Source organism: Geotrypetes seraphini, chromosome 2 (assembly GCF_902459505.1).
Source record: "Geotrypetes seraphini chromosome 2, aGeoSer1.1, whole genome shotgun sequence".
NCBI lineage: Eukaryota > Metazoa > Chordata > Amphibia > Gymnophiona > Dermophiidae > Geotrypetes > Geotrypetes seraphini.
Genome location: NC_047085.1, coordinates 42210925 through 42230984, shown reverse-complemented (window position 1 = coordinate 42230984; position 20060 = coordinate 42210925). Strand labels below are relative to the sequence as shown.

At 43.6% G+C, this 20060-nt stretch overlaps 1 protein-coding gene across 1 annotated transcript in view; it reads right to left on the bottom strand.

Annotated features, from left to right (window-relative positions):
* Positions 1–5077: 5077 nt before the first annotated feature.
* Positions 5078–20060, bottom strand: part of FBXO32 (F-box protein 32) — a 38440-nt gene continuing 23457 nt past the window's right edge. The window contains exons 6-9 of the mRNA XM_033934793.1: positions 17741–17925; positions 16528–16710; positions 7930–8073; positions 5078–5843 (exon numbers count right to left, since the gene is read on the bottom strand). Coding sequence (XP_033790684.1) covers positions 5754–5843; positions 7930–8073; positions 16528–16710; positions 17741–17925 — 602 coding nt within the window. The 3' untranslated portion in view covers positions 5078–5753. The remainder of the gene's footprint in view (positions 5844–7929; positions 8074–16527; positions 16711–17740; positions 17926–20060) is intronic.

The window sequence follows — 20060 nt, the reverse complement described above, 5'->3', positions numbered from 1 at the left end:
TATTTACTTCTAAATAGCCTGTAAGGTGACATGAAATTTGGCAATAGGGCCCCATGGACAGGTGTTGGCCATGGAAGAGTGCTGTCTGCTGGGGGCTAAAAGTAACTTGTGAGATTACCTATTTAAAATATATATATATTGACTAATCCAGGCCTTAATCCTCCACAAATACCTTCTTTCACATGCTTTATTCTTCAGAACACTCAGGTCTAAATCTCTGCTAAAAAAGGATCCAACATACACTTCAGTGTTTGCTGATAGTAGGACTCCTGTCTGTATATGAAGTTGTTAATGTATACTGTTGCAGATCAGGGATTCACACTAGATACACATGCCCTGTGTTCCACCATCCTCTAAAATATTTTTCAGACCTGGCATTTATTGCTTCTCTTCCTTTTGCCTTCCAGTTAAATCAGAACCAACCTATTGGGCTACAACCTCATGAGTCTTCAGCTCCCACCCCATCCTTGTATTGCTCTATGGTACGGCTGCAACTTGAATACTGTGTGCATTTTTGGTCGCGGTATCTCAAAAAAGATATTACTACTACTTCTTATCACTTATATAAGTGATAGCAGAATTAGTAAAGGTATAGAGAAGGGCAACAAAAATGATATAGGGAAGTTGTCCCAAACCTTTTAAGGAAAGGCTAAAGTAGCTAGGGCTCTTCAGCTTGAAGAAGAGATGGCTCAGGTGCAAAATGATAGAGGTCTATAAAATACTGAATGGCATGGAAAGGGTAGATGTGAATCACTTGTTCACTCTTTCCAAAATAATGAGTAGTAGATTTAAAACAAACTAGAGAAAGTATTTCTTCACATGTGTAATTAAACTTTGGAATTCTCAGGATTTAAAAAAAGGCTTGGATAATTTCCTAAAAGAGAAGTTCATAGGCCATTATTGAGATGACTTGGGTAAATCCACTTATTCCTAGGAAAAGCAGCATAAGATTTATTTTACTACTTGGGGGTCTAGCTAGGTATTTGGGATGGCTACTGCTGGAAACAGGATACAGTGTTCAAGGCCCAAGTCCTCTTTGAGAGTGCTTTTGACTCCCAACTCCTCTCACCTTGGGTTCTGCACCCCCTACTCTCTATGGTCTGTCTGTCTGTCCGTCCAAATTAGATTGTAAGCTCTTCCAAACAGGGACCGTCTATAAATGTACAAAGTTACAGTACTATGTACGTCTTTCAGCGCTAAATAAGTGATAAGAAGTAGTAGATACTGGGCTTGATGGACCTTCAGACTGTCCCAGTATAAGTTCTTATGAAGTAATGTCCACACCACAGTTCCCTCAAACATCTCTTCCATGTGCCCTCTGGTCAGTCTCCCTCAAACATCTCGTCTATGTGCCTTCTGGCCAGTTAAGTGTCACTGAGGGGCCGTAGCATCCGTTGTAAGACTAAGATGCAAGACACCCTCTCTACCCCCTCGCCCCAACCCCCCCCCCCAACAAAAACACAACCCTTAAGCCTTTAAATAGCCAGTAAATACTTTCTCCCATAGGGCTTATTGCTTACATAAGCTACATACAAGTAATGCCATTTCCCCTTCACTCTGCTGCATAGTGAAAAGCACAGGAGTTGTGGATCTGCTCCAGTGGCAGAGAGGTTTGGAAACTTTCAGCTGCAGCCATCTGAGTTATTAAAGTCAAATGAGGCAGACTGTTGCTTGGTCTGACTTCAGTGGTTGTCCATCCCATCCATCCCACAAGTTGCTAGATAACACTGCACAACAATTTTTTGGTTAAGTCTTGATTCCTGAAAAGTTTTTGGTGATTATGACAAGTACCAACTTGGTATGCTCAAATATGGTTTTGGTTTTACTGCATCACGTAAGAACTATGAGAAATAGACATTTTTATGTTTACTGACAATAAAATATATAGTCAAGTTTACGTTTCGCACAAGCGACTAAATGAAACAGAATTAAAAGTGTTTTGCTCCCGAGTTTCTTTTATATTCAGTGTCTGGTGCATCACGTTGTAGCATCCAACAATAGTCGGCAAGCATTGACGGATTCCAATTGCCCTGGTATCGTTTCTCCATCGTAGCTATGTCTTGATGAAACCTTTCACCGTGCTCGTCACTCACAGCACCGAGATTTGCGGGGAAGAAGTCCAAGTGTGAATGGAGGAAATGAATCTTGAGTGACATATTGCACTTCATTCTCTTGTATGCTTTGAGAAGTTTGTCTACCAGCTGAATGTAGTTTGGGGCTCTGTAATTGCCCAGAAAATTGTCAACAACGTCTTTCAAGGCTTTCCAGCCAATTTTTTCCGGCCCAACTAACAGATCTTCAAATCGCTTGTCACTCATAACATGTCTGATCTGGGGGCCAACAAAAATACCCTCTTTGATCTTGGCATCAGTTATTCTTGGGAACATCTGTCTTAAATAACGAAAACCTTCCCCTTCCTTGTTCATTGCTTTCACAAAATTCTTCATGAGTCCCAGTTTAATGTGAAGAGGAGGCAAAAATATCTTTGTCGGGTCAACAAGCGATTCATGTGCTACATTTTTCTGTCCTGGAACTAACTTTTTACGGAGTGGCCAGTTCTTTCTAGAATAGTGCGACTCTCTGTCTCGGCTGTCCCATTCGCAGATGAAACAGCAGTACTTTATATAGCCAAGCTGCAGTCCTAGTAACAGAGCAACGACTTTGAGGTCTCCACAGATATTCCAGTTATACCTGGTATACTGGACATACTTTAGTAACATTTCCATATTCTCATATGTTTCTTTCATATGTGCTGCATAGCCAACAGGTACTGAAGGATAAACGTTGCCATTGTGCAACAGAACAGCTTTCAGGCTTAACATTGACGAATCAATGAAAAGACGCCACTCTTCCGGGTTGTGATCACAACCAAAGACCGAGAACAATCCTTCAATGTCACAACAGAAACAGAGACTGTCGACTTGTGCAAAAAATTTGGTTATATCATGATGCCGGTCTCGAAACACAGAAATTTTCGTACCTGGTGATAGCAAACACCATTCCTGCAGTCTCGAACCTAGCAGCTCAGCTTTTGCTTTTGACAGACCCAAATCTCTGACCAAATCGTTCAATTCGGACTGTGTTATCAGATGTGGATCGCCTGATGAGGATGGTTCAAAATCCGGGTCAATGTCACTGTTAGAACCCTGCACTGCAGTTTCTTCATCTGGTTCGTCTAAGGTCCAATCCTCTGGTGGTTTCGGAACTGGAAGACTGTCATCATGTGGCATGGGTCTCATTGCTGAAGGCAGATTAGGATATTCAATTGACTTCTTGTTTTTGGCAGAGAAACCAGACACATTAGTCAAACAGAAATAACAGTCCGTCACATGGTCTTTCTGTTCTCGCCATATCATCGGAACAGCAAATGGCATCGTCTTTCGAGTACCTCTGAGCCAGGCTCTCAGACTAACAGCACATGTCGCACAGCAAATGTGAGGCGCCCATTGCTTGTCTTGATCACCTATTTTGCAGCCAAAATACAGATGATAGGCTTTCTTTACAAGGGCAGTCATCGAACGTCTCTGAGGCGTAAGTGTATATTCCCCACAGATATAGCAGAATGTGTCGCGGCTGTTACGACACCGACGAGACATATTGCCCGACACCAAAACGTCTATAGCATCAAGCTTACTTACTGTTATATTGCTACAGCTACTATACTACTATACTTTACTATACTGATACTATATACACACACGGACTATCTATATTAACCAAATGAGCAGGATCGGTGTATGGAAGCCACCATTATAGCATGGTGAGACAGCGCAAGCTCGTTCAGACCTGCCCAGACATGCCCAGGATGTCATCTTCCATAAAACAGCTTCCAACCTGGCTAGATTTTATGCATGGACATACCCAGGCGGCACAAACCGTTGTTGATAAGACACTTATGGGAGAAAAAATTGTTTGCATCCAAATATAAGAAAAAATCACGACAAAATTGAAGATTTCTCTGAAATGGTACGTGATGGGTAATTTTTGATGTAATATTCATGATCAGCACCCAAAATTCTATAAGAAACACCCAGCAGTGTTCAGGAAGCAAAAACTTTGTTGTGCAGTGTAACCAGACCTTTGCAGAAGAAATGGCAAAGGAACTCGACAAAAAGTTTTTGCTAACGGGAACAAAACCAGTTTTAGAATACTACCAATCCATAGTGCATATTGAGGAACTCTTTTCAAAGCACTCTAGAAAATGGTATAGTCTAGAGTTATATAACAGTATTAAAGCCCAGTTTGGGTTGTAAGTGCGACAGCTATCTGTTTTGGAAAGGCAGGGCTTCCTACTCCATGGTTCAAATGGAGATGTCAAGGATTGATGATGTTGTGAACCACGAAAAAATCCCAATAGGAGTAATAACTGAAATCAAACCACTCAAACTCCTATGTATCTCTATAAATAAGAGGAGGCTGGGAAAAGTTTAGACAGCAAGAGTGCTTAAACAAGAGAACTTCAGTAACTTTGGCAACATTAAGTTGCTCAACCGCAACTTTGGAGTCGCTCAAAATAGCTGAATGCAGGAAATTACCGATTCCCTAATGCATCAGTTGCATCATAATTTCTCTTAACAATACTGTGTCGATATACAATCGCTCAGGGCTTCTTTTACTAAGGTGTGCTAGCGTTTTTAGCTCACGCAGGAAATTACTGCGCACTACGCTTCTAGAACTAACGCCAGCTCAATGCCGGCGTTAAGGTCTAGCGCGCACGGCAATGTAGCGCACGCTATTCACGCCTTAAAACCCTAGTGCACTTTAGTAAAAGGAGCCCTCAGTATCCACTCAAGGTTGAGCCCAATAAAATATGTGAAAAAATAATCAAAGAATGCACTGTGCTAATATTTAGCAAACTTCAAAAGCAAACAAACATTTGCTAAATTCAGACACTTATCTTGCCAGTTGCAAGATGTGCCTAAATTTAGCAAATATTTGCTTTTTTGAGCGACTCAAAGTTGCAGTTCCGTGACTTAAGTTACTGAAGTTCTCTTGTGTTTAAGCACTCTTACTGTCCATAAAAACTTTCCTAGTGTCCTCTTATTAGGACATTTAAAAACAAGACATAGTAACAGGATTATCGTTGTAGGAGTTTTAAGCTTTGTTGCTATAAAAAAATTAGTATTTTTACATCCAGAATTTTAGGATTGCATCTTTGCTAAACAGTTAGCCTATGTCCATCCAGGGTGTGGTAAATAACAGGGTTAAAAGAACCGTTATCAGACCAGCCTAAGATCCTACGCGCTCCTCACACACCTGTCTTACCATGGATTAGCTATAAAAGCAAATGCCATTTTAGCAACATTGCTGGTACTTTAAAATTTCACTGTAAACTATGCCACACAATAGTTCAAGTTTCACCTTCCATGTCACCATTATTCCAATATGACTGTTTTCTCAGACAAAATTCTCTCAAGTGCCAGGAAGGAAAAAAATATCCCACTCTGTTTCCAAAATAACTCGACGACTTCCTGTCTAGAAGATCTGCTATATCTTTGCAGTCAACTCATAAAAAATAGATATCTATTTACAATTTACTGCTGTATAATAAGTTTGTCTGGTGTGTTCTTGAATGAAGTTTGATAATATGATAGGGACTTGTTCACCCCACGTTCTTTGCTCTTCCACACAACTCAGAATCTTCAACATTACAGCATTCATCATTAAAAAAAACACAACAAAAAACTGTACAATATTTACACAATTGAGTCCATTTTGTAGAAGTCTCCCAAAATAGTGCCTGGCACCACTGTTCAGAAGTGGAACAAGTTGATAAAGTCCTGGGGTGAGAGAGAGACTGAGCAGCTCTCTGGATTATTGGCTGTGCATGGATGTTCAGTGTCCTACGATAAAAAAGGCAGATCAGCACGTTAGATAGGGCCATAGCTTTGCATTTGTAAATCTTCTTTAAGCAAAGATGACCCTGTGACCTCTATATGCAGCCATCCCTTTTTGAGAGTGTTTACAAGGTCCTAATACCTCTTCACTAATAGAAGTGGGTAAGTCTAACTGGGTATCTCCATTCAGGTGTCCTGAGGCCTTGTGGCAGGAGCCTAGTCGATAGCAGAACCTAGGCGCCTGGGTACTGTTATAGGATACTAGTCTAACCTGATTTATCTGCCTGCATCTAGGCATCCACATTTCTGCCAGTTAGGAAACTTAAGTGGGATCCCTGCCTATCCTATGCATGCTCTGCCCCAGCATTTGGCCCTAGCTTAGAGAATTGCCCTTCACCTGAATTTGTGCATGCTAACACAGTGACACTTTCTTGTGTCTAGCTTTCAAAACTCGCAATTCAGAACACTGGACAGTCTACAACATATTTGGCTAGTGAACATCTGCAATGCAGATCAAGTAGGCATTTGAGGACCTTTTTGCTAAAGCTTAGCATGCACTAAATGCTAAGCTGCCCATTAGGTATAAAATTGGGTTCTTAACATTTACTACCTGCTAAGCTTCCATAAAGGCGCCCCTTTGTAATTTATCAACTCTCAGGAGGAAAGTGGTGGTGGGGGGGGGGGAATTTTTGTTTTTAGAAGCAGTCTGTGTAAAGAGATTTGCATTAACATTAACAGACTCAGCCAAAGTTTTATTGGTCTCGGAGACGGACTGGGCAGTCACATTTTCAGGATATTCAGAGTTAAAGAAACATGACCTAAAAGGCATGCATGTTCTGAAAACTAGACTGACTGGAAATCTTGTTTTCTGAACAATGCTGGTTGCCAGGCTGAAAAGTGGCATCTCTGCATAGGTAGGAATGGGTGGTGGGACCTTACTGTTGAGGTGCACCAACTTGGCCTAACACTTCACTGATTAGCCCTAATAGTCAGAGCTAAATCAGCAATGCTTTGCTAAAATATTCAGTTGAAGATTTAAGTAAAGCCAGTCTGGGTTTTTTTCCCATTCAGAAGTTCCCTATGTAGGGATTATTAGGTCCCTTTGATTGAAACAGCATGTAGGACTCTGCTCTAATGTGATGACTGACTGGCTTTCAACATACAGTGGTACCTTGGATTACGAGCATAATCCGTTCCAGGAGCATGCTCGTAATCCAAAATGCTCGTATATCAAAGCAAGTTTCCCCATAGGAAGTAAGGGAAACTTGCTTTGATATGTTCCCCCCACCCCCCCCACGAGGCCAGCAGCGCTGCTCCCACCCCCCACGAGAACCGGCATTGCTCCCCCCGAAGGCCCCCCCCCGTGAACCGGCACCCTCCCCCCCGCGATCCGGCACCCCCCCCGACCTGAGGTCCCCCCAACCCACCCGAACCCTCTTTTTACTTTTCTGTAGCCTCCACAGCGGTACCGGCATCAGCATGTCCTGTGCATGCCGGTGCCTGAAGATCTGCTTCCTGTGCTGGGCCTGAGAGTTCACGTTTGACGTGAGAGTTCACGTTCGACGTGAACTCTCAGGCCCAGCACAGGAAGCACATCTTCAGGCACCGGCACCAAGCACAGGACATGCTGGTGTCAGTGCCACTGCGGAGGCTACAGAAAAGTAAGAAGAGGGTTCGGGTGAGTTGGGGGGACCTCAGGTCGCGGCAGGGGGGGGGGGGTGCTCGCAAATCGAAGCGCGCTCGGTTTCCGAGGCGCCGATTTTGCGAATGTTTTGCTCGTCTTGCAAGACACTCGTAAACCGGTGCACTCGTAAACCGAGGTACCACTGTATTTGCTTCTAGTATGTCATTACTCAGGACTATTACAGAAGTGTTATACACTGGAACTTCATAAGCCCCACCAAAGACTGAGGAAATAAGGCCCATGTTAATGTTGGAGGAATTTACAGGAAATAGCCAAACTGATTTTGGCTAGTATAACACGTAGGAGAACCAATCAGGTCCAAGGTAGCTTCTTACAGAAGGAGTAATTAGTGGCTAAAAAGGAGCAGAACAACTTATCTGAATATTATTGGACTTCTGCTGAGCTCACCTTCCAGGATAAGATGTGGCAGTGTCTGCAGAGCTGAAGTGTGCCTCCATACTGTTCTCGTTTTGGGTAACATCTCACAAGTTTAAAATACATCTTCTTCCAATCCAATTGCCCTTTGTCAGACAATATAAGGCGCCTACGAATCTGAAGAGGAAAGAGCAACAGTAATATTGTTTTAGTTCAAGGCCATTAAAAATAAATAGTTAAAACCACAGATCTGTTTCTTGTCCTGTTCTGAATGGAATGGAAAAGAGTAGGCTGAAAATTCCTCATTTACTCTTTCTAAAAATACTAAGAATAGGAGGCATACACGGAAGCTACTACGTAGTAGATTTAAAACCAATTGGAAAATAATATTTCACTCAATATGTAATTAGACTCTGGAATTCGTTGCCAGAGAATGTAGCGAAAACAGATTGCTTAGCAGGGTTTTAAAAAATGGTTTGGATAATTTCCTAAAGAGTCCATAAGTCATTAAGATGGGGAAATTTACTGCTTATGCCTAGGATAAGGAGAATAAAACCTGGATCGGCAATGGTTAGGAATAGGATACTGGGCTTGATGGACCTTTGGCATCTTATGCTCATTTATGTCATTTTTAGGGCTATTGTGGACAACTTAATGCAAGGAATATTTTCCGAGGCTTGGCTCTTGGGAAGTATCCAGAGTAAGAACACCGACCCAGGGTTGACTCAGTCTATGGACCTGGTGAGGCCCTAGCTCAGGGTGCTGGTGATGGAGGGTGCCAAAATCCCAGTCAAGTCTACCATCAAACTTCTAGAGACAGATGCTGGACTTGAATTTTGGCACTCTTTATCATCAGTGTCCTGAGCCGGTGCCTCACCTGGTCTAGCAGGAGGGGGAGCCTTAAGGGAGATAACAGATCACAGGTGGGGGGGGAAGGAGGGGAGGAAAAATATACCAAATAGTAGGTGTGGGGGTGCCAATGCAAAGATTGCTTCAGGGTGCCACAATCTTTTGATCTGGCACTGCTCAGACCTCTATTCTCCCCTTTTCATCTGCTTCCTCGCTGCACACTTGATTCCAAGCTCCTCCCAGACTTAGTTTTACACTTTACCCTCCATCAGGGTTTGACTTGACTTAAATGCTCAACTCTTGTAGGATTGGAAGGAGGAGTCATCTTGACCCTCTTATGCACCTTTCTTTACTTTCTCTCATTACCAATGAGCTCTAAAGGAATGGGGTGGGGGAGGGAGATCATCTCATATTTGTGTCTTATCTTCCTCATCCTGCTCTAAAATCCACCCCCCCTCACCCCAGAAGTCTGTTGCTTGGCAACAAATTATGAATCTTGGCACTCATGATTTTTTGGCTGGCTTCCCATTTAGTATCACACTTGGTCTGTTCCTTTGTGTTGCCACTGCTTGTGTGCACACCTGGACTAGGCCTTTGCACTCTGCTCCCATTCACTACTCTCCCTTTCTACTCTGTTAGGTCTATCCCAGAACTAAAGATACTCTCCAGTTCTGCGAATTTCCCTTTGCATCTACCCCAGGGAGCAGGATATTCCACCTAGACTGATGCTCATCTCTTTTAAATAGGCATATACCGACATGCAACAGTATTGCCGGTTTCATTTCTAGTTTACTGTGCTGACCAATGATGCTTATTTTGTTTTGAAAGGTCCAGTATTTTATTCCTTCCCAAGAAAATTAGATAACTGTACCATAGCAATACCAGATCAACCTCTCACTGAAAATTGTCAGATAATTCTAAGTCCATTTTTAGATTTTCTCCAGAGGCCCTCTTAAATTTTGTAGGGAAAGGAAAGAAAGAAGCCTTGGTACGTAAAAATCAGATTGAGTTACCTAGGCTTCCAAATAGAACAATTACTAACTGTAACAGGAGTTATCCAGGGACAGCGGGCAGCTATTCTCACATATGGATGACGTCATCAGCGGAGCCCGGATGCGGAAGCTCGCAAGCAGACTTGCTTGAAGAAACTAGAAGTTTCGAGTTGACCACACCGTGCATGCGCGAGTGCCTTCCCGCCCAGCGTAGGGCACGTCTCCTCAGTTCAGATAGCTAGCAGAGAAGCCAACCAGGGGAGGTGGGTGGGTTGTGAGAATAGCTGCCTGCTGTCCCTGGATAACACCCGTTATGGTAAGTAACTGTGCTTTATCCCAGGACAAGTAGGCAGGCTATTCTCACATATGGGTGACCTCCAAGCTAACCAGAATGGGGTGGTGGGAGTGTTGGCAATTTAGGAGAATAAATTTTGTAATACTGTTTGGCCAAACTGTCCATCTCATCTGGAGAAAGTATCCAGACAATAGTGAGAAGTGAAGGTATGAACAGAGGACCAAGTAGCAGCTCTACAAATTTCCTCAATAGGTGTAGATTTGAGGAAAGCTACTGAAGCTGCCATTGCTCGAACTTTATGGGCTGCGACTCTACTGTGTAGGGGTAATCCAGCCTGGGCATAGCAGAATGAGATACAAGCAGCCATCCAGTTAGAGATGGTATGCTTAGAGATAGGATGTCCCAACTTATTTGGATCAAAGGAGACAAAAAGTTGAGGAGCAGTTCTGTGTGGTTTGGTGCGTTCCAAATAGAAGGCCAAAGCACATTTACAGTCCAGAGTATGAAGAGCTATTTCTCCAGGATGAGAATGAGGCTTTGGAAAGAACACTGGAAGAACAATGGATTGGTGGAGATGAAATTCCGATACCACTTTAGGGAGGAATTTAGGATGAGTTCGAAGGACCACCTTGTCATGATGGAAGACAGTGAAAGGTGGATCAGCAACTAAAGCTTGCAGCTCACTGACTCTTTGAGCAGAAGTGAGGGCAATGAGAAACACCACTTTCCAAGTGAGATACTTCAGATGAGCCTTGTCAATTAGTTCAAATGGAGGCTTCATTAGTTGAGCAAGGACAACATTGAGGTCCCAAACCACCGGAGGCGGTTTGAGAGAAGGTTTGACATTGAAAAGTCCTTTCATGAATCTGGAAACTACTGGATGAGCAGAGAGGGGTTTCCCTTCAATAGGCTGATGGAAAACCGCAATTGCACTGATATGGACTCGGATCGATGTAGACTTGAGGCCAGTGGATAAATGCAAAAGGTAATCCAAAAACAGAAGATAAGGAGGAATGTTGAGGCTCCTTATCATGAGAAAAAAACCATGCAGAAAATCTAGACCATTTTTGGTGATAGCATTGTCTAGTGGTAGGCTTTCTAGAAGCCTCTAAAACGTCTTACAGATTGAGAAAATTGAAGTGGAGTCATGTTGAGAGGTACCAAGCTGTCAGGTGTAGAGACTGCAGGTTGGAATGAAGGCGAGATCCTTGACTGTGTAAGCAGAGATGGAAAAACTGGTAGAGGGTGGTTGTCTCGGCCACTGAGGAGCAATCAGAATCATGGTGGCATGATCGTTCTTCAACTTGACCAGAGTCTTGAGAATGAGAGGGAATGGAGGAAATGCATATAGGAAAAGATTTGTCCATTCCAGAAAAGCATCTGCCTTGAGGCGATGAGGAGAGTATATCCTGGAGCAGAACTGAGGTAGTTTGAAGTTGTGGGGAGCTGCAAAGAGGTCTATCTGAGGCATTCCCCACTGAGAAAAAATGTGATGAAGAGGCAAGGAATGGAGGGTCCATTCGTGAGGTTGCAGAAGATTCCTCAAGTTGTCCGCCAAGCAATTTTTTTGCCCCTTGGATGTAGACAGCTTTGAGGAAGGTGTTGTGGCGGATTGCCCAGTTCCAAACCTTCAGAGTTTCTTGACAAAGGGAGGCAGATCCTGTTCCTCCCTGTTTTTTGACATAATACATGGCGACTTGGTTGCCGTCCGAATGAGGACTACCTGGTCGTGAAGAAGATGATGAAAAGCGTTGAGAGCCTTGAAAATCGCTCTGAGTTCCAGATTTATGTGACATTGATGATCCGTACTGGTCCAGTGGCCTTGTGTACTGAGACCATCGAGATGAGCGCCCCAAGCGTAGGTCGAAGAACCTGTCGTGAGGACCTTCTGATGAGGGGCATTTGAAAAAGCAAGCCTCTGGAGAGATTGGAAGAGAGCATCCACCAACAGAGAGACTGCTTCAAAGAAGGAGTGACTGATGTTTTGAGAAATCGCAAACTTGCGTCCATTGAGAAGCCAGAGTCCACTGAGGAATTCTGAGGTGAAGTCTGGCAAAAGGAGTCACATGTACTGTGGAGGCCATGTGAGATGGAAGAGTGGGAAGACACTGCATGACAAGAGTTGAAGTAGAGCTTCCAGATGTTGTTGTGGAAGGAATGCTCTGAGTTGGATAGTATCCAAAACAGCTCTGATGAATTGTAGATGCTGTGAGGGCTGAAGTTGGGATTTGCGAAAGTTGATTTCGAAACCCAAACTTTGTAGGAACCAGGTAGTCCGTTGGGTCACTACAATAACCCCCTGAGATGTTGAATCTTTGATGAGCCAGTTGTTGAGGTAGGGAAATACCTGAAGACCATGGTTCCATAGAGCTGCTGCTACCGCTACCAGGCACTTGGTGAACACCCTGGGAGATGAAGCCAGGCCGAAAGGCAGCACTTTGTATTGAAAATGTAGATTCCCCACCTGAAATGTGAGGTATTGACGGGAGGCCGGATGAATGGGATTATGAGTGTAGGCCTCCTTGAGATCCAGAGAGCATAACCAGTTGTTCTGCTTGAGGAGGGGATAAAGGGATGCCAGGGATAACATGCGAAATTTCTTTGACCAAAAATTGGTTGAGAGCCCTGAGATCCAGAATGGGCCGCAGATCACCCGTCTTCTTCGAAACAAGGAAGTAATTGGAGTAAAAACCCCTGTTCTGCTGTTCCAAAGGAACTGGTTCGATGGCATGGAGATGAAGCAGAGCTTGAGCTTCCTGAAGAAGGGCGGTCTGGGATGGACTGGAAGCATACTCTCTTGGAGGAAGCTCTGGTGGAATCTGAGTGAAATGAAGATAGTATCCTTCCTTGATGATGGTCAGCACCCAGAGGTCGGATGTAATTGTTGTCCATTGGTGGTAAAAATGATGGAGACGACCTCCTATAGGGGGGAAAAGAAGTCAGTCAGAACGGTGGAGGTTATGCTGTTTTAAACAGTCAAAAAAGGCTGAGTAGCCTTAGGTGCAGCAGAAGGTTGAAATTTTTGTTGCTTCTGAGGTTGCTGTTTCTTAGGAGGAAGGCGATTGTAAGGAGCCGTCCTTGGAGCAAAACGCCTCCCATATATAGGAGGAGGACGTGTAGTTTTGGCAGGAGATGGCTTTGGCTTAGGTCTGACAATAGAAGCAAAAGATTTTTCATGTTCAGACAATTTCTTGGTGGCTGCCTCGATAGATTCATCAAAGAGGTCATTGCCTGCACAGGGAATATTGGCCAAGCGGTCCTGGAGATTAGGGTCCATGTCAATGGTACGAACCCAGGTAAGGCGACGCATGGCTACACAGCAAGCAGCTGCCCGGTCATACAACTTGAAGGCATCATAAGAGGACTGAAGGAGATGTAATCTGAGTTGTGATAAAGAAGTAATGACTTCTTGAAATTCAAAGTGTTTTTGAGTATCCAAATAACTCAGAAATTTAGGTAAAAGAGTTATGAGGAACTCAAAATAAGTAATAAAATGAAAATTATAATTGAGGACATCATAGAATTTTGATAGATGCAACGTCCGAATTTGTCCATAGTTTTTCCTTCCCGTCCAGGAGGAACGGTGGCATAAACCTTGGAAGAATGGGACCTCTTTAAGGAGGACTCCACAAGCAGGGATTGATGAAATAACTGAGTTGTCAAACCCTTTGCGATGTACAGTTTTATACCTAGAGTCCAATTTGCCTGGAACAGCTGGTACGGTATAAGGAGTCTCCAGGCATCTGGCAAAAGTATGAGACAAAAGCTTGTGAAGAGGAAGCTTAAGAGACTCTGCCAGAGGTTGAGGTAGATGCATGACTTTGAGGTACTCCTTAGAGTATTTGGAACCAGCATCTAATTGAAGATCCAAGTCAGCCATCTGACGAAGAAAAGATGAGAAAGATAGCTGATCCGCCAATGCTTTGCCTCGAGAAGGACTTGAGGACATCGAAGTAGCCTGGGTCGAAGATGAAGCTTCAGCAGGAAAAAAGGCATCAAAAGAATATGGAGACTTCAGGGCCGGATTTTCCTATAGGCTAACTAGGCTTCAGCCTAGGGCCTCAAGATCAGTGTCACATTTTTTATAAAGGTTAGTACCAATAACAACATGTTTCATTTAACATATTGATATATATCACAGTAATGATGTATTTTATTATCTCTCATGTAATTTACAAACTTAAAAATGGGAGGTGAAAGGGCCTCATAAGTGGAATAGCCTAGGGTCTCTTTTCATCTAAATCCGGCCCTGGGAGACTTGGACGAAGCAATCGAAACTGCTGCATCCTCGAGGTGTGGAAGTGGAGACCTCGATCGAGGACTTGGCGGTCTAGCCGAAGTAGGAATAGATCGAGACTTAGTGGAAGAAGGACGTTCTTTAGAAGAACTATGCCTCGAATTATACCTCTATCGTTGGTGAGAACGGAGCTTGGAAGCAGATCTCGAAGATTGAGGAGACTTCGCCTGTGAGACAGAAGCAGCCGATGCCACCAAAGAATGGATAGGACTGGAGGTTGTAGAGCGAAGCTCCAGAGGCTTGATGGAGGAACCTCGATGCATTCTGCTCCTTGCTTCACATGCTTAGATGCCAGACCAGACAGACACTCAGAGACTCTGCTTCCTGCAAAGAGTGTGCAAGCTCAGACTGAGACAAAGGAAGCGACTCGACCTCGCGGGAGTCTGCAAAATGCCCAGGCTGGATAAGAGGAAGAAGCTTTGGTTCATATTAGTAAGGGACTGAATGAATTGCTTCTCCAACATGGTCTGGAAAGAAGCCGGCAAGGATGGATCCACGTCTGAAACCGGACCACCTACTTTGGCTGGAGGTTCCACCGAGGCAGTGTAAATGTGCTTCGACTTGGAAGTCTTAGGCACTTTAAGTACCACCGCTGGAACTTTCTGCTGAGCTATCTGACCTGAGACAACAGGGGAAGATACAGCAGATGTCGTTGAAGAAAGAGCCGCTGCAAATGAGGAAGGTCTGATGAGGCTCGAGGTGGAAGCAGTAGGAGCAGGAGGAGTCTCGGTCAAAGGTGAGGCCGAGGTCGCCTTTTGAAGTCGAGGGATCGGAGGAAGACTCCATCTCGAAGAGCTTCTTTACCAAAAGATGACGACATTTAAGGGTTCGAGGTTGATGAGTAGCACAGTGCTCACACGACTTCGGTTGATGATCCGGCCCAAGGCACTTGAAGCACCGACGGTGTGGATCCGTAAGGTAAATCGCTCGCTGGTACTGGCTACACTTCTTGAAGCCGGACATAGACTGGCCGGACATAGAAGGAAAATCGGCTGCTGCAAAATCAAAGCCCTTGGGCGGGCTGCAGCCGAGTGGCCTGCCACAGCAGTTGTACAGAAGATTTAAAAATTAAAAAAGAAAAAAACCCAAAAAACTATAAATAAGAAATAAAGTAAGAACAGCGATTCGTGAAGAAAAAAATACAAACCGCGGTTCAGAGAAGGCACAAAGTAACGAAGTTAAACGCAGAGAGTCAAACATGGACTTCTCGGCTCCGCAGAAAACTGAGAACTGAGGAGACGCCCCCTATGCTGGGCGGGAAGGCACTCACGCATGCACAGTGCGGTCGACTCGAAACTTCTAGTTTCTTCAAGCAAGTCTGCTTGTGAGCTTCTGCATCCGGGCTCCGCTGATGACGTCACCCATATGTGAGAATAGCCTGCCTGCTTGTCCTGGGATAAAAGATTAACTGCAAGTCCTACACATGTTACATAGCAAGAGACTGTGTGACAGAGCCTATAAATACCAAGGGAATTGTGCTAGTCTTTCTAGACATCGCAATTCCCATCTCCATGTTCTTTCTAAAACTGGGCTCCACACTTGTTCTTGGACTACATTTAAGCAATAAACTTACTATCCAAGATGTGCATGATTAACTACGAAACCGGTATATTCTAAACTTAAGTCTCCTTGCTGATAAGGAAATATTTCAGTTAAGGTGACTCGTTATCCAACTTTATATGCTTGGAAAAAAGATCAAATCTGCTGCCATAAGACTGGCTCTCTGGCCTCTCTGGCACAGAATTCCTTAGAGTGCAAGTTGAAACTGGGCCTGCAAACAATGGACTGTTCAAGGTAAAAGCCTTCCAGCCATTAATACTGATCATGCAATTGAAAAAAAAACATTCATTTAGTACACTGGATCATCAAAAACAGTTTAGAGAAAAAGCAAAGCGCTCTGGAGATCCAAAACACATTACAAAGCCATTACTTATCCCTCTCCAATTTCCCCACCCCCACGCCCAATTTTCACATCCTAATTTACCGGTCCTGATGATGACATTTGGTAAAAACAGTAATCTGCAACATCTTATGCTCAAAGAAAGGTCACTTGAGTTGGCTGGCTTCCCCTGAAATTAAACTATTTGGTGGTGGTGGGGAGGGGGGGAAGAAATGTAGCTGGCTGCACAGCTGTTCTGTCTGTTTGCACGCTAGCCAATGATCCCTGGATAAACAAGCCCAACTGTGGATAAAGTTACCTGTCTGTCTGTGAAGTGATAATGGCAGAGATTTTTCCACAACAGGCGATCCTCACTCAGCACCAGCAGGTCTGAAGATACCTGCCCAAGGCTGACAATGTCTCTCCCATCGGCCAGCCTCTGCATGATGTTTAATTGTAAGCACAAGGGCAAATCTGTAAAGGTCATCCCTTTCAAGGCAGGCTAGAAAAAAAAAAATATAAATAAATTCTCTAGTTAAGTGAAAGAATCACTATTACTAGTTGCACAATCTGTGTAAGGGGGTTGGGATAATTAGGACCACAAATTAAAGTCTATTATGCTACAAAGCAGGGCTTTTTTCAACGCAGTATCAGCACCTTTTCCAGCCTGTCAGGGATGTCCACAAAGAACCAGCATTGCAAAGGTAAACAGCCTGGGGCTTTGGGGTCTGTGTGCATGCTTGGTGTCTGCTAGGCTTCCTGTGTCAGAAGGGGTAGGACCACTGATGCTGAGCATGCAAACCCCAAACTGCAGACCTGGAGGATGTGGCATTGAGTGCAGTAACTGCACAGGAAAAAGTTGATGGGAAGATTCTGGACCAAAGGGGACGTGAACAGCGAGGGGTGGAAACGAGCTGGAGATGTTGCATGGGACAAGAAGAGGGAGATATTCTGTGGGCAGGGTGTAGAAAGATGCCCCACGTGGAAGGGAGGGGAGATGCTGGATGTGGACAGGGCTTTGGGGTGTCCATTTTTTTTCTAAAATTTGTGGTCACTATTGTATGTATTTCCTGAGGCTCTAGCCATGTACTGAATGCAACTAAAGGTGAGGTATTCTACCAACTGTGTGTATCAAATCTTAAGGATCCTCAGAATTAGACCATGCAAGGGTCTAACCATAACCATGGGATAAGCGCATTTTGAAGGTCAAATTCTTAATTTAAACCTGCCCACAAATTTAGTTTAAAAAAAAAAAAAACCACCCCCAAACATCCCTTACACCTGAAACTGGTGTATATATAATTTAAGATGGAAGGCCAAAAGGTAGACCCTAAAGAAAACAGTTGACTTTTCTTGAAGGTCTGCTCTTTTTTTTTGTTTGTTTTCCATCTTGGATATTGTACACCGTTTGCCTCGTTGAGTTATAATTTAAGACAGCAACTATTTTGGTTGTGTTAGCTTCTCACTCGGGTGATGAGGAAATGAAAGATTGTCCACTGGGCTTCCCCAGAGCCTACACCAACCCCTCTTACCCTGGTGATCTGAATGTTGTTCAGCTGCTGCTGCCAGTGCAAGATACTCTCCATTCGGTACACCCAGAAGTTAATGTTGCCCACCAGCACGGATTTGCCCACCCTTTGGACCAGGCTGCAAAGGGATGTGTAGAGGGTCTGCAGCAGTTCCTTTATTAGCCGGATGTTCTGCTGATCTTCAAGGACTAGAAAGATAAGAATTGTGTACGTAAGAACAAAATGCAACATGACATGCTTGCGTTTAATTAAAAAAAGAAAAATAAGCTACAGATTCCCATATCTTCAAACGTTGCTTCAATTAGGGAGCAGATTGTATCAATGGGGGAAACTGGCCTAAAAAATGTGAAGGCCCTATGTAGCAAACATGACCACCTTAAATTTCTAACCTGTTCTGAGCTCTCTGGGGAGGACGGGATATTTTATTTAGTTAGCTTTACATCTTAGCCATATTTGTTCTGGGACCAAACAGAAAACGTCTTACTGTTGACACATGAAGTCCTGAACTTCAGTTCAGGCATCCGACTAAGACTTTGGTCCTCAAAATGACATACCTCAATTGGATAATCTATTAATAAATAAAAAAAAAAGGTGATCTTTGTTTTCAAACAGGAAACTAGCTGGAACATGAAATAATTTTAGTTTTTTAGTGATTTTGAGCAGCTTATTTTTGGGCTTATTGTTCAAGCCACCCAAGATTTAGGTGCCATTAAGCCTTTGGGAGGTTTATGAAGTTTATCCTTTTATCACTTGCCTCTTCTGTACAGTCCCTGGAAACAAGTACAAATGCACTCCAAGCAGCTGGTAGGTATTAATATAGCTGGGATTCCCTCCCTTTTTTTTTTTTTTTTTTTTTTTACAAAAAGCAGCATTTGTAGCCTAGCACCCACAATTTGGAATCAAAACTCGTGTCCTGCACAGCAATGGCCATCAAGTCATCCCAAGTATTTGTTTGAAAATGGACTAAAATTTAGTTAGGAGGCTGATCCCATCGTGTTCCTTTTAAGAGGCTGAAGTGGAGTTAAGCCTTTTTTTTAGGATTCCCTTCTGTTGAGTCATTTTCCACCAATCCAGGGAACCAATTTAAGAATGGACTAACAAGATGGTAAATGCAAAGACCCTATTATGACTAAACACTTGGCCCAACTATACAAACAGCCAGAGAGATTTCCTTTTCACAAAGTGTATAATGTTCTTTGCTATGGGCAAGCAGGATAGTTTTAGCCTCCCCCCTCCTTGCTTTTGTGTGTTCTATTTTTTTTTCCTGATATTTAGCATTTATCAGGAAGGGGCAATACGAGGAAACTTCTGCACAAGAGAAGCTTTGTAGGTTAGGATTCAGCTTGGAGAGAACTCGTCACCGAATCAATTATAGAAGGTTACAATGTCAAGAAATGGCGGTTCTATACATTTTGCAATCTACTTTGGTTGTTCCCAACCTTTGTGGGTTTCTCATGAACATTGTTTCATGCAAGCATTTGACCAAAGAAACTTGAAAACTCCATTCCACAGATTTTATCTGAGCCCTTCTTCTCCACTGCCAATTCCAGACTTCATTCCTTCCACACCTTGCTGCCCTGCATGCCTGGAATAGACTACCTGAGTCCGCGTGCCATACCCCATCTTTGGGATTTCCTTCAACAAATAACCCTCTCCCTCTGCTCATCACCCTAACCAGCAGTTTAACCATCCCCTGCTAACTGTAACCCCTACCCTGGCATCCTGTCTATCTTGATTCACTAGACTGAACTCATTCGAGTAGGGACCCTTCTCTGTGACTGATAGTGCTCTACAAATAGTTAATTTATGAATTTATTTTGTTTTCTGTCCTGCCCTCACCAAAGAGCTCAAGACGGGTTACAGGCTTAACATACATAATATATAGTTAATAGTAGCAGTAAATTTGTTTTTCTCGATTATAAAATAGGAAGCCTTATCAGGTATGCCATGGAGCCTATGCGCTATATCTTGTGTTGATAAAGATAAGAGGTCTGGTCTAGTGGTTGAAGTGGTTAGGTTTATTCCAGAATTGTGGAAATTCAAGGAAGCTACTCACAGGGGGGAGTCACTCTTCATACAAAGGCAACACCTAGGCCCCGATGCTCTAAAGCTTTCCATGGCCCCAAGACTCGTTAAAGCAGTCTTACTGGCACGGAAAGCTCCCCTCCTGATGGGGGGGGGGGAAGGTTCTCCATGGCCACTAATGCTCCTTGCAGCAGACACTATGAATCCTATGCTAATACATTACAAGGAGCACATTAGTATTATATGAGCACGCTGTGTAATGTTCTAAACTTTTTTAGAGCATTACACAAACAGTTTT